Source organism: Tenrec ecaudatus, chromosome 6, assembly GCF_050624435.1.
Source record: "Tenrec ecaudatus isolate mTenEca1 chromosome 6, mTenEca1.hap1, whole genome shotgun sequence".
Taxonomy (NCBI): domain Eukaryota; kingdom Metazoa; phylum Chordata; class Mammalia; order Afrosoricida; family Tenrecidae; genus Tenrec; species Tenrec ecaudatus.
In genome coordinates, this window is record NC_134535.1 from 149,403,970 (window position 1) to 149,418,211 (window position 14,242).

Genomic DNA, 14,242 nt, shown 5'->3' on the forward strand with positions numbered 1-14,242 from the left:
TCTACCCTGTCCTACAGGGTTGCCATGAGTTGGAAATGACTCAATGGCAGTGAGTTTGGTTTAGATTTGCTGTGTCCTCTTTTATACAAGTCCCGCAAAGAGGCCATTAGAATATATTTGAACGTCTAGCTGTTCACATGAAACACCCTGATACTCATTTTGCATTGAAGAGTAAGCAGCCATTGTCCTTGGAGGGCATTCTCTTGCCCTGCCTGTACGGGTTCTATCAGAGAAACAGTACCATAAAGATGTATGTGTACACACGCATATAGGTACACAGAAATAACTGGCAGAAAGATGACCTGTCTCCTGTAAAGACTCACAGCCGAGGAAAGCCTAATGTAGCAATTCAACGCTGTCTGGTAGGGTCATTATGAGTCAGAAGTGACTCAATGGCAGACGCTTTGTTAATGTACCTGTATATCCTATGTCTTGTTTGTCTATCGCTATGGTGGCTTAGCTGTAGAATTCTCTCACCTTCTGTGTGGGAAGGCTGGGTTCAATGTCCATTTCTGACCAATGAACGTCAGTGGAGGCTTGTGTGTTGCTACAATGCTGAACAGGTTTCAGCAGAGCTTCCAGACAGAGACAGATTAGGGGAGAAAACCAAACAGACAAAGTGGCCATCTACTTCTGAGAATGTGAGCGTGAACACCCTGTGGGGTAGAACAGTCTGGGTTCTGTGGTTCATGGGGTCACCACGCATCAGGGGTCAACACAACGGCAGACATACAAGAGTGAGGAAGAGGGACTGGTTGCAAGGAACTAGCTGGCACCATCATGGGGGCTGTGTAGGCAGAGCAACCATAGGGACAGACGGCAGGACTGGCACTGTCTTCCATGTGAGGCAGTGGTCTTCCTCAGGCAACCTTGGCTTGGTTCTTAAGACCTTTTGACTGACTTGATGAGGCTCACTCATATTACCCAAGATAATCTGTTTTACCAAAAGTCAACTAACTGTAGCTATTAATCACATGTATAGAATTTCTTCACAACAATACCTAGATCAGTGTTTCAGTGAACAATTGGGTGTGATATTCTAGTCTATTGACCTGTAAATCACATTGCTTTCTTTAGGCAAATTCTGGGATGGGAGTTGATGAGGTCATAGAATACTATCTGCAGCGGCCTGGTGGGCCTGGTGAAGGGACTGGGCTGACAGAGACAATACTGTGCTGAGACTCGGGGGAAAACATTTCCAGGACTGGTTTTGTCAGTACTGTGTCTGTTTCCATCTCAGGTAAGGGCTATCACTTCCTCAGGCTTCGTATTTTTCCCTGTTACAAGACATGTTAATAGCTATATGGCAGAAGAGCTGTAAAAATAAAACAAAGGCAACAGTGATTTGAAGAGGAAGGAAAAAGCTAGGATGCATATACAATCATCTTTTTCACGGAGTTCTGCTTAATAACTCTCAGGAGCAACTTTCTACAGACATTTTAGAGAGCAAAACAGGAAAGGCCTGTATGCTTTGAAGACAGACACGGTTCGGTGTGAACGCTACTTCAAGCATTTGGTGGGTGAACTTGGCAAATCAATCCTTCTGGCTGTCAGATTCCTCATAGAGAAAGTAGGGAGAGCAAATAATACATTTCAGGATGTCTCGACTGTTAGGTCCTGTCAACTAGACGCCAACTCGTAAGACTCTATGAACAAAAGGAAACACTGCCCGATCCCGCACCACCCTCACAGTCATGGCTGTGTGGGAGGCCATTGCTGCGGTCACGGAGTCCGGCCGTCTAAGCGAGGCTCTCGGTCTTTCACTAACCCTCCGCTTTACAAGCATGGTGGCCTTCTCTGTGGAACGGCGCCTCCTAATAACGTGCCCAAAGTATGTGATGCCACTCTTACTTCTAAACAGAAGTCAGATTGTACTTCGGGCTGTCACAAGGATTAAGAACATGAAGTTAAAAGTAAATGTTTGACCAGTCCATCAAAACCGAGTCCATTGCCACCAAGTTGACTAAGTTTCGATGAGAACAGAGCACAAATGGGCGTCAACCACCAAGCTTTCCATTGGCAGCCCGATGCTTAACCCACCGCGCCACCAGCGGTCCTCTTTGACACGTCCAGGGGGGTTAATAATAAATGGTCATTATTGTTAAAAACCAGAAAAAATGAATATAGACCCTCCTGTCGTCTGGTTGATTTTAATTCCCTTTCGACGAGGGGAGTGCACACTTGAGAAAGACATCCATTGTACAAGAATCCTTTGATGTACACAAGGCATGGTTCCTTATTCCAGATTTTGCAAGTAGCTGGTCTGACTGCCGATCCAATGAACCTACCCTTTCTGAACGACAATTTCCTTTCCCCAGCCATCTGTACCTGGAGCTAGGCCTGTGGGTTCGCAGCAGAGAGCTTCCTCCTGGAGCGGAGCCACGACTCAGGAAGCAGCGCCCCACAACGTCGGCCTCTGTACCTCACGAACACTGAGCGCTTGTGAGCTTTCATGGCGGACAGTCAGGTAAAGGTTGGCATTTACTCCTTGGTGAGGGGAAGGTTTAATGAATCGATTATTACAAAAATGTTTTAGCTGTTGCTTTCTCCCTAGCATTCTTCTTAGGGCAATTTAAAAACAGATAAAAATGTAAATACGTTAAGTGTGAGCACCGGCAGACCTGCCCATTAGATTCTACAAGCAACATTTTTGCTTGATCGCGCTGTCTGCTCATCACAACTGATTGCTTTTTAGAACACACTGCAGCTGCTGCTGCTGGTGGTCCATGTTGAACAATGGGCTCTCCTGGAGCAAGGGGGAAGGCGAACTTGTGTCTGTCGATTTCTGTAGTGCAAAACTCCCACGGAGGCCAATATCAGACTACCAAATCAGTGTCACAGAGTCCAGTTGGGAGGAGACGTGCACACTCACGTGGGGGCTGTAGCAACCTGTGCCCTCCCCCCACTTTCCTAGCTTTTCCTCACCCCACCAGGCTCTGCGGGGTTTCTCTCTCCTCTTTCCCTCCTTCCTCTCCCATGCCCACTCGCTCTACTACCTACCTTCTTGATTATTTTACTCGCCATGCCTGCCTGCTTCCCTACTTCTTTCCTCCATCCTTTCTTCCTCAAAGACCAGGACATGCTCCTCCTAAACAAGTCAAAAGTTACCTGTTGCTTCTTCTAGTACTGGTAGTAAAAAAAAAAAGGTTCTAGACACAACATCATTGTTAATAAAATAAAGAATGTTGGTAACACATGATCCAGTATTAGTGAGGTTGTCAAGTCTGTATCTATTGAAAGTCTGGCAAGCAATAGGGGTTCAAGGGGGCCTGGTTCACAGAATTAAGGCAATCTCCAACTGCGGGAAGGAGCCTCGGTAGCCTAGTGACTTACCGGTGGGGCTGCTAACTGCAAGATCAGCAGTTTGACCTTTCTCCCTCTGTTGGAGAAGGTGAGGTTTTCTGCTGCTGTAAAGGTTAGCAGCCTTCCTATGATGACCTTAGATGCTGGCCAACAGGGAACACAGCATCCCTCACGGGCCACGCCGCAAGGCCTCAGTGTGGAGGCATGACTGAGCAAACTGGCCCGACCTAAAAACTGCCTATACTCTTGGACTTAGAACAGAAACATCCTGATGGGAGAGAAGGCAAGGGATGGCCACCACAAGACTTGGACCTTGGGTGGGGCCCCCGGTTTAGTGGGTGTCCAATGAAAGAGGACCCAGAACCACCATATACAGTACCTCAATGCCCCCCTTGATATTAATATGACAAGTGTTCATCTGAGAGGCAAGGGTCTGCCCTTGTAAGAAATCATACAGGAAATTTTCCCCTCGTACCAGCCCCCATGCTCAGTGTAAACAGAGCTCAATCAATCCAGAAATCAATCTGTACAAAGCAGCAACTCATGGGTTTCAGCTCACAGTTGGACTATACTCGCATAAACGTGAATTCTATGTCATTGGATAAATTATTGATGCCATCAATGCAATCACCTTCTACCATAAGGAATGGTTGACAATGTTTTTTGTTTGTTTTGTTTGGGGGGGGGCTTTATAATATTTTGTTTTATTTCTTTGTTCTTGTTTCTTTGTGTGTGGTTGTTGATCTTGTTAGCTCTGGTTTTGTTTTTTGCTTTTGTCAGAAGTTAACAGCCAAAGTAAATCAGAGTCATTCAAAACCCAGGGACAAGCAGATGGATTCTGGGCTCCCCGGTAATTCGAGAACAGTTCATTCTTATAATATGGTCCTGCCCCATACTCACCTTCATGAAGAGATCTCTGGAAATCAGGGTGCTACAGAAAGTGAAGTAAAGAGAGCAGATGGTGCCCAGCTATCAATTGGAATAATGTCTGGGGTCTTAAAGGGTTGTATTCAAACAAGCAGCCATCTAAGCGAGGTGTCAACTAAGTCCACATGGAAGAAGCTTGTGTGACCCAAAGAGAGCGATAACAAAACCCAAATCAGATGAAGGGAAAAGTAGCAGAGCTTAAATTATGAAAACCCAATTTGTAGAAGGCTGTGAACCCCAGTCCATCATCCACAGAGCGTCGGGTCGGATGGCACCTCTGGCACATGCCCTGCGTCACAGGCACGGGTTTGAACAGCTTCACTATCAGACAGAGATCATCATAAAATTGATTGTGGTGAATCGAACCAAGGGGTAATATTGGTCAGTTGACCTCTCTCTTGACCCAACCTGAATTTGCTCTCTGCTCAAAACTGTCTCAGGAGTTCCAAGAACGAAATTTCTTCTCTAGCTTTTAAAATATTGTTGGTGTTGTGTTCTTTCTTACTCTATAATTTTTATCTTTATATTACTATTATTGTTTGATTCTTTCTGTTTCATTTTTGTTGCTGCTGTTGTTGTTTCTGTTAGGTCTCCCAGTTTAGGACGCACAGGAGGAGTGGACGCATGGAGACCATAACTGATACAATGGTTTATCAGGAAGGAGGGAGGGGTAGAGGAATTGGGGAGCGATCAGTTGATGCAGGGAGGGTAAAGGGAGACTTAGAGATGAGTGATGATGCATATACAACTTTTTAGAAGCAGTTTAACTATGGAAGTGTAATGTATGTGAATATTCCATCAAGAAAACTCCTAAAAGGAAACAAAAAGAAAAGAAAGAAAGACAGAAACCAAACTTGACCTACGGTTACCAAGGGTGAACGAGGAAGAGGTTTTGCTTAGGGGGCATTGAGTTCATTTCAATAATGTCTGTACAACAATAATGTCTGTACAACATAATGCGTGTAGTCAATAGCACTGAATTACATACATGTAGAAGTTGTTGAACTGGTAAATGTTTTGTTCACCAAAATTGAAAAATAAAATTACATGAATGAGTTCAGAGGAAAAGAAATTCTAAAAATAATTGTGGTAAAGACTGTACAACTCTTCTGGATATAATTAAGCTACTGAATTATATGGTATATGGATGAAGTGCCAATAAAACTTAATATATATATATATATATATATATATGTATATATGTAACAACATTGAGATCTCCTCTATGGTCACTGGGAGTTAAAATGGGCTCAGTGGCAGGGAGTTTGGTGTGTTGTTTCAGCGCCTAAATCACCTGTGGATCGCGACTCCTTCAGGAGTCAAATGTCCATTTCACAGGGGTCGCCTAAGACCATCAGAAAATACACTGTCATCTCCAGGCAGGTCTGGCCACACGCAGATATGCTGATCTATCTCAACCTTCTCCCTGGCTTTTTACGCAGACTGTCGCAAAATGTAGCAATGTAGTTTACTGTTGTTATGTTAAGACTGTTACCCATGCTACACCATGCTTCACGACAACATTTCATTTATTTGTCATCAGAAATAAATATTTCACAGTATATAATCACATATTATTTTTGTGATTAATCCCCATGCTTTGTGTTCAATTTGTAACCCTGAAACTACATCCTGCATATCAGATATTTACATGACGATCGCAAAATGACAGTGATGAAGTAGCAACGAAAATAATGTGATGGTTGGGGGTGACCGCAACACGAGGAGCCGTATGAAAGGGTCGCGGCATGAGGAAGGTGGAGACCCGCTGATTGTATCTGCTGTGATTGTATCTGCTGTGTGTCCATCTGGACCACCTTTTGCATTCCTATCTGCACCATGCTCAACCCCCAAGTTGTCCCATCAGGGCATGACAGGCTCACCGGCAGCAACTGTCTATAAAACATCAGCTGTGGTCTCCCCCAGGTACCGCCCTGCTGCTCTGAACAAGAATGGAACACTTTCAGCAGAGCAAGAATCAGCTGAGAGGCGACAAGACACCTAGTGCCCACCAGCAGCGCTTCCCCAGGACACCATTTCCGAAGGCGCAGAGCAGATTACTCTGCTCCTCGGCAATTAGAAATGAAGACTTTTCTTTTTAAAAAAAAGACGGTGAAGACACCTATAGGAGTAAGTGTGAAGCAGGCCAGCCAACAGGAAGCGTCCAGAGAACGCAGGCATGATGGACATTGTTTTGTGAGTTTGAAATGGAAAGTGTAAGTTGCTGGTTTGGCATGAGTCTTTTCCAGCCCTATCCCAGTATACAGACTCACTCCACTGAGTCGACGCCAACTCACAGCGACCCTATAGGACAGGGTCGAATTGTCCTTGTGGGCTTCCCAAACTGTAACTCTTTACAGGAGTAGAAAGCCCCATCTCTGTAGCAGCTGGTGATTTTGAACTACTGACCTTGCCGTCAGCCCAACTTGCAACCACACCACTTCCATGAATTCACCACTAAGAGTTTCTCTGTCTTTATTTTTCTGTAAAGTATCAGTTCTCTGTTGCTGCACAGTGACCCCAGGTGACAGAGAACCGTCCACCAAGTTTCTGAGACTGTAATCTTTAGGGGAGCAGATTGCTAGTTCTTTTTCCTGTGGAGTTGTTGGGTGGATTTGAACTGCCACCTTTTCAGGTAGCAGCAAATTGCTTAACTGTTGGACCACACTGTCCCACATTTCCATTGAGTTGATTGTGCCTCACACTGACCCTGGAGGGCAGGGTTGAACTGCTCCGTAAGGTTCCCCATGCTGTCATTGTTTACGGGAGCAACCAGTCTCACCTTTCTCCCTCAGATGGGTTGGCAGGGAGACCGTTTAACCCACTCTGCTCCCTGGGTTTCTTTAGACGACAATGAACCACCCCTAAAACTTCACGACTTAGAGCAATAATCATTTATCATTTCTTGTACTGCATATAGGTTAGTGATATCTAATAGCTTCTTGTTTTTCTGAGCTGCATTTTGGATCATCTCCTTAGACTTACCTGCCAAAATTTCACCAAATATCTTTCCAGATGTGTATACTTTCTGGCCTCTGGCGAAAAGGAGAAGGTGGGTAGAGTCCACCATCCCTTCCAAATGACCCTTTATATTTCTGGCATAAATAGCATGGGCCTCTTTGCCTTTTCCTCAGAGTCCTATTTCAAAGCCTCTTCATTCCTTCCATCACCCTATCCTCGGTCCTGCCTTGTTCATATCGTAGTGGTCGGGTCAGTAACATCACTGGGGAGTCCAGAAGGTGCCACCACTGAACTGGAGTCACACTGTCAGAGAAGGGGGTAGCAAATGACTATGAGATGTTTGCACCACGTTTCAGCAGAAACTTATTGTTTGTCATAAAAATATCTCTGTAGATAGTTATGACAACAAAGACAGTTTTGTTACATAGGGTTTCTGAAGCTGTAAATCCTTTTTTGTTTTTGGTTTGCTCATAGGGTTTCCAAGCTTTTATGTAGCAAGATACAAGGTCAAACCCTATGCTGATTTCCTTTTTGAGCCTTCTAGTGTGCTCAGGTGAGAGCTATTCATTCTTGGTCCATGACAATGGCATGGCAGTCAAGCCACTTGATTGTGTCTGCATGTGCTTCAAGCACACGAGGTTTTCCTCACTGAGAGTTTTCATCTTTATGGATTTTATCAAATTTTCTTCTGTGCGAGCTATAATACTGACCATGGTTGTAAGATTTGTGAGAGTAACAAGTGGCCATCTAGCTGAGAAGCATCAAAGCTCACATGGAAGAAGCACACCAGCCTGTGTGACCACAAGGTGTAGAAGGGACCAGTTATCAGACATCAAAGAACTAAAAATCATATCAGTGGGTGCCCACCTCCCTGATACGATCAATGGAGCCAAACGTGTGCATAAACAAATGTGGTGAAGAAAGCTGATGGTGCCCGACTATCAAAAGATGTAGCATCTGAGGCCTTAAAGGCTCGAAGATAAACAAGTGGCCATCTAGTTCAGAACCAAGAAAGCCCACATAGAAGAAGCACACCACCCTGCGTGACCATAAGCTATCGAAGGGATCAGGTATCAAGCATCAGGGAACAAAAAATCATATCATTGAAAATGTGGAAGAGTGCAGAGTGGAGATTCAAAGCCCATTGTTAGCCAACTGGACACCCCGTTACTGAAGGGCTGTGGGGAGGAGATGAGTCAGTCAGCGTGCAGGGTAGCAACGATGAAACATATAACTTTCCTCTAGTTCTTAAATGCTTCCTTCCCCCCACTATCATGATCCCAATTCTACCTTACAAATCTGGCTAAACCAGAGGACATACATAGGTACAGATAGCAACTGGAAACACAGGGAATCCAGGACAGATGACTCCTTCAGGACCAATGGTGAGAGTGGCTATGTCTGGAGGGTGGAGAAAATATGGGGTAGAAAGGGGAAACTGATGACAGGAATCTACATATAGCCTCCTCACTGAGAGAGGGACAACAGAGAAGAAGGCAGTGGGAGATAACAGACAGTGTAACATATGACAAAATAATAATAATATGTGAATGATGAAGGTGTCATGAGGTATTGGGGAGTGGGGAGGGGGAAATGAGCAGCAGATATTAAGGGCTCAAGTAGAAGGCAAATGTTTTGAAAATGATGACGGCAACAAATGCACATATGTTCTTGACACAATGAATGTATGTATGGATTGTGATAAGAATTGTATGAGCCCCCAATAAAATGATTAAAAAAAGATTTGTGAGCCTATATCAATACATATTTGGAGAATGAAGTAAGAATTAAAAGGGGAAAAAAGGAGAAAAATAATAAATCCCTCTATTCAGTTACAAGTAAATATATAATTAATAAAGTTACAATTTAATATAGAATGATTTTACAAAATAGTTTTGTCAGTATTCCTATAATCTAAGAACTATTTATTTGAGCAAATACAAATCTATTCCTTACAGATTAGTCTATGATTAAAATTGATAATAAATGTTATTAAGGATTGTGCAGGGTCTGGTTTGGGAGGAGGTCCATTGGGGGAGTGTGTTAGTCTGGGTTGACTAGAAAAACAAATTCAGACACTCATATATGTGTATCAGAAAGAGCTTTATATAAAACAGCAATTGTAAAACAGAGACTTCTTTAAAAGAGAAAACATCCCAGTCCAGATCAAGTCCATAAGTCTGATATTAGCCCATATGTCTGATACTCGTCCATAAATTCCTCATTAGACTCACACAGTACATCCAATGATGCTGAATGCAGGGAGATCACAGGCCAGTGGGTAGAAAGTCTTGTGGATCCAGTGGCAGTGGAAGCATCTCACCATTGGCATGGGTCGCCATGTATCTCCCCCAGTTCTCTGAGTGTCTCAACAGGAGAAAAGGGAAGGTAGAGAGACTGGGTCTGGCCTCCAGTGAGCTATTTATCTCCATCGCACCTCCAAATGAGGTCATCAGGCTGTGACTTGATTACAGGTTAGACTCCACCCCTTCGCTCAAGTTGACAGGAGACTATGTAACACATTGGTGACAATAACCCTAGTGAAGCCACTGACTCAGAGATCAGAAAACAAGATATTTGAATATGTGTTAGGGTCAAATACTGTGTAGTATAACTTTATACATAAGTCTCATAATGATTGATTGACATATAAAAATATTGCAATGAAGGCATCTACAAATTTATCACTCTATCTTATGGATCAGAGTAAGTGCCCCTATCTTTCCCTGTACTGTATGCAATTTTTAAAAGTTTATTGTCTTGGCTTACCAAAGGAACTTCGCCAACAGAAATAAAGGTTATGCATGTCCCTGGTTACAGCAAGCGCTGTAGTCTAAATGAAATAAGACTAATTATGAAACTATAGTCTTAGATCCATAATAGACGAATAAGACAAGATGGGAAGTCCGCTTAACACCAGTGTTAGTCTGGGTTGACTAGACGACTAGAGTACTCTACTCTGTTCCTCCTGAGATTCTAGATCAGTGGTTCTCAAACTTCCTCACGCTGCGAACTTTCCATACAGTTTCCCATGTTGTGGTGACCTGCCAACCATAACATTATTTCCGTTGCTACTTCATCACTGTAATTTTGCTACTGCTGTGAATCAGGCGACCCCTGTGAAAGGGTCATTCGGCCCCCAAAGAGGTCGCGACCCGCAGGTTGAGAATCGCTGTTCTAGAAACTTCCATTTCATTCTAATTCCTCAAACTCCGGGAATCAACCATGGAAAAACAAACAATTATAGAAGCAGTGTGCGTTTCTACACATGACAATAGATTTAGGAGTCCCTGGGGTCATCTGTAAACTCTTCCTTCAAAAGATGAGCATCGAGAAGCATTTATATTATATAATACTTCATTTCAGGAGCTGTAAAGATGTGTGGGCCGACTTCTGCCCATTCTGGGGCACAGATGATTCCGTTTCCCAGTGGTCAACAGGCTTTTAAAGTCTTCATTTATTTTTCCAGGGTAATTTGTTTTCTTAACTCTCTTTTTCAGCGAGTCATAGTCAAAGCTTCTTGAAAATCCAAACAAATATACATCTGTTGAATTTCCTTTGTTTTATGTTTAAAAAAAATCAAATATTTCGAAGAAGCCTTCAGAGTGAGCTGACAGGACACAATTATCCAATTAGCCATCTTTATAAGCTGAGCATCAGCAAGCCTCATCGATTTGTTTACCTTTATAAAACCAGTGGTCACAATAAGTAGCTTTCTGCCTTAGAAACTCAAAGTTATGAAATATAGTGAAGGGGGTATTGGGTTTCCTTGCCTTTCGGTCCCATTTTGAACCTCTTATATGCTCACCACGAGGTCAGAATCACAGCTGCTCCTACTCCTGTAAAGAGTTCCGTTTCAGAAACTCCCCGGGCAGTTCGTCCCCGTCCTACAGGTGCGCAGGGAGACACAACCCCCTGGATGGCAACGAATGAGTGAGAGAACGCTCAGTGGGCTCAGCATCAGTCTTAACCAGCTGATGGGTTCTGCATCTGCTCTGAAAATTTCTCCTTTCGCTACTTCTACCCCATAGCAGTTTCAGGACATTTCCTGTGGTGGGGGCGATGGGTAGGGAAGGAGTCACAAAATGTTCCCAAGCCCATCTGAAACAAATACCATTCTCCCAGAACTTTTTAAATTGCACTTTCTTCATTGAATAGTTTCTGAGAGCTATCTTCCCACTTCACTCTGCTTTGGTAAAATAAACACCAGCAGTTTCCTTGAGGCTCAACAGGACCTTTGAACACTACCAATCACACAAGATCCGAGGAAAGGGCGGCTGTGTAAAGATTGCAAAAGCAAATAAGAGCACCTGGACTCCACCTGCTTTTTATTTGTCAACCCCACTGAGTCACTTCGCTGCTTCTAGTCTCTGAAACGGGGGAGGATTTGAGCTCAGACGGTGATCCACGCTTGACTGGAGGTCTGGAAGTCATGACCTTCATTGGGGTTAGCAGAAATGGCAGACCTAAAACCATCCGATTCCCTCGCATCATGGACAATGAATGCCTCATTTGTCCACGATGGCTGCTCAGCGGTGTGTCCAGTGACAAGAGAACACCTGAATTTTTCTCTATCACAAGTTTTAGGTTTGCTAGTATGGTTGGAACATTTCCTTTTGCTTGAATCCACAATCAATGCTCGCGGAAGCAGCAGCCAAGAAATCAAACAACGATGCCTTACACTGGGCAAATCTGGAATGTGGAAGCGCAAGGATGTCCCTAAGGTGCGCCTGACTCAAGCCATGGTAGTTTTGGATTGGCTCTTGTGCACGTGAAAGTTGGACAGTGAATAAGGACGACCAAAAAAGAAAGAATTGATACATTTTAGTTAGGTCGTTGCCAAAGAATATCGAAAGTGCCAAGGACTACCAGAAAAACAAACAAATCTGTCAGGAGTAGTACAGCCAGAATGATCCTTAGAAGCAAGGATGGAGAGAATTAATCTCATGGGCTTGGACATGCTGTCAGAAGATAGCAGACTCTGGAGAAGGCAGGCGTCATGCTTGGTAAAGTAGAGAGGCAGTATAAGACAAGACCCTGAAGGAGAGGATTGACCCAGTGGGACACTGCGACACTGGGCTCTAACAACAATTGTGAAGAGGTTCCAGAATAGGGCACTGTCACTATGAATTGAACCAACAACTCGAATGTGCATAAGAACATACAAGAGTCGGTTGAAATGGGGAGGTGGATAGGTTGGAGGCAGACTGTTTTGAATATATATCTATAGCTATATATTCAAGTATAGACATATATTCAAACGTTTTAATTAAACAGTGGGAGGGACGTTTGTGAAATCATTGGCATCGACACATTTGCAACTGAATAAACACTTTCATAAAGGTTAAAAGTGTTGCGGGCTTAATGGTTATTCGTTGAGCTGCTAACGCCGAGGTCAACAGTTCGAAACCTCCAGCGGCACCCGTGGGAGAAAAACAGGCTTCTACCCTTGGAGGTAACGGTCGTGGAAACTCACAGGGATAGTTTGAGTTCTGTCCTATAGGATCGCTCTATGTCAGAATCAACTCGAGGGCAGTGAGTAACATGGACAGATGTAAAAGCTTGTGGCCTGCGTTCCAAAAAAATAAGTAAGACACAGGATTTTGAATCCGCATGGACCCACCTTCCGGGAAGAGCGCAGGTCTGCAGCTCGGCGCGGTCCTCGCAAGTCAGAAGCTGGTCCTCTCCACCTCCCTGCGACCTCCAGTCCCCACCCCGCCCGCACCAACCCTAAAGACCCCAGGGCAGGCTTCTCCCGGGGCCCCAGGGGTCGGGGCCCAGGCGGGGCGGGGCCGGCCCAGGTGGGGCGTGGCCGGCCCAGGTGGGGCGTGGCCTGCAGGCGCGGGGCTGGACGGGGCGTGGCCTGGCGGCGCGGGGAGGAGCTGGGAGGGGCGGGGCCGGGCGGCGCGGGGCGGGGCCCGGCGGCCCTAGACGCGGAGGAGGATGGCGGGCGGCCGCTAGGGGGAGCTGCTCGCGTCGCGCCGCGCCGCCGCCGCGCCGGCCCCTCCACGCCCGCGGCTCGGAGCGCCGGCCCCCTCGCTCGATCGCGCGCCGCCTCCCCCTGCCCGCGCCGCCGCGATGGCGGAGGACAGCGAGTCCGCGGCCAGCCAGCAGAGCCTAGAGCTGGACGACCAGGACACGTGCGGGATAGACGGGGACAATGAGGAGGAGACGGAGCACGCCAAAGGGTAGGAGGGCGGCGCGCGGGCGCGACGGGGCGCGGGGGCCACGCACGCTTCGCGGCTCCCGCGCGGGCACTGGGGGCGCGGGTGGGGCGGCCCGGCGATCGCGCTGGTCCCTCGGGGCCCGCGAGCCCGCGCCGCGCTCGCAGGGGCCGCTCCGACGCTGGCCGGGCCGGCCGAGGTAGGTGGCAGGCGCCGGAACGGGCTCGGGTTTCGCCCCAGTTCCCCGACCATTGTGAGACCCGGATCGCGCGGTTCGGACGGGCCGCCGCGCGGTGGACGCGAGGCCCCGGGTGGGCGCGGAGGCCAGGGGCGCCCGTGGGGGGCGGGCGACGTCGCTGTCCGGCGCCCGGCGCCCCGGGCCTCCCAGGAAGGTCACCTGCCGGGCGTCCCCGCCCAGCCTTCACCCCCTCCCCGCCGGCCGGCCCTGTCTCGGCCCCGTGGGGGTGATTTGCGGTCGCTCCCAGCATGTGACTCCCTCAGTGGGACCCGGCCGGAGTCACGAAACCCTGCTTTTGACGGGAAGCCCCCGCCTCTGCCCGCCGCCCCGCGCCCCAGCCAGCCGCAGCACGGCCGGAGGAAGTCGTCCTCTGCTCCGTGTCATCCTCCGCCGAAGTGCTTTCCGATCCTCTGCTCTCGCCTCGCCTCCCCCCGCCCCCCACCTCCAGCCACAACAACAACAAAGATGCTAGACTGGCGGACGGTGGGGAGTGGCTTTGCACTTGGCCGTGCGCTGCGCAAAGTTAGACCTCCCTGGGCCCAGGCCCTGCCGCACCTCGAGCCCGGCAGGGGCGCGGCGGGAGGTGCAGCCCCGCGCGGGGCCCGGGCCCAGGGCTGCTCTGGGAGAGCTTCCCTGGAACGCCTGGCTG

The 14,242-nt window shown here is 47.1% G+C and overlaps 1 protein-coding gene and 1 long non-coding RNA gene across 3 annotated transcripts in view; one reads left to right on the plus strand and one right to left on the minus strand.

The window, feature by feature from the left end:
* Window positions 1-12,984, minus strand: part of LOC142451292 (uncharacterized) — a 36,160-nt gene extending 23,176 nt beyond the window's left edge. The window contains exon 1 of the long non-coding RNA XR_012784979.1: window positions 12,815-12,984. This is a non-coding gene — a long non-coding RNA (uncharacterized LOC142451292). The remainder of the gene's footprint in view (window positions 1-12,814) is intronic.
* A 236-nt stretch (window positions 12,985-13,220) lies between these two features.
* Window positions 13,221-14,242, plus strand: part of NMT2 (N-myristoyltransferase 2) — a 47,337-nt gene continuing 46,315 nt past the window's right edge. For both annotated transcript variants that reach the window (XM_075552332.1, XM_075552331.1), the window contains exon 1: window positions 13,221-13,379. In XM_075552332.1, coding sequence (XP_075408447.1) covers window positions 13,352-13,379 — 28 coding nt within the window. In that variant the 5' untranslated portion in view covers window positions 13,221-13,351. The remainder of the gene's footprint in view (window positions 13,380-14,242) is intronic.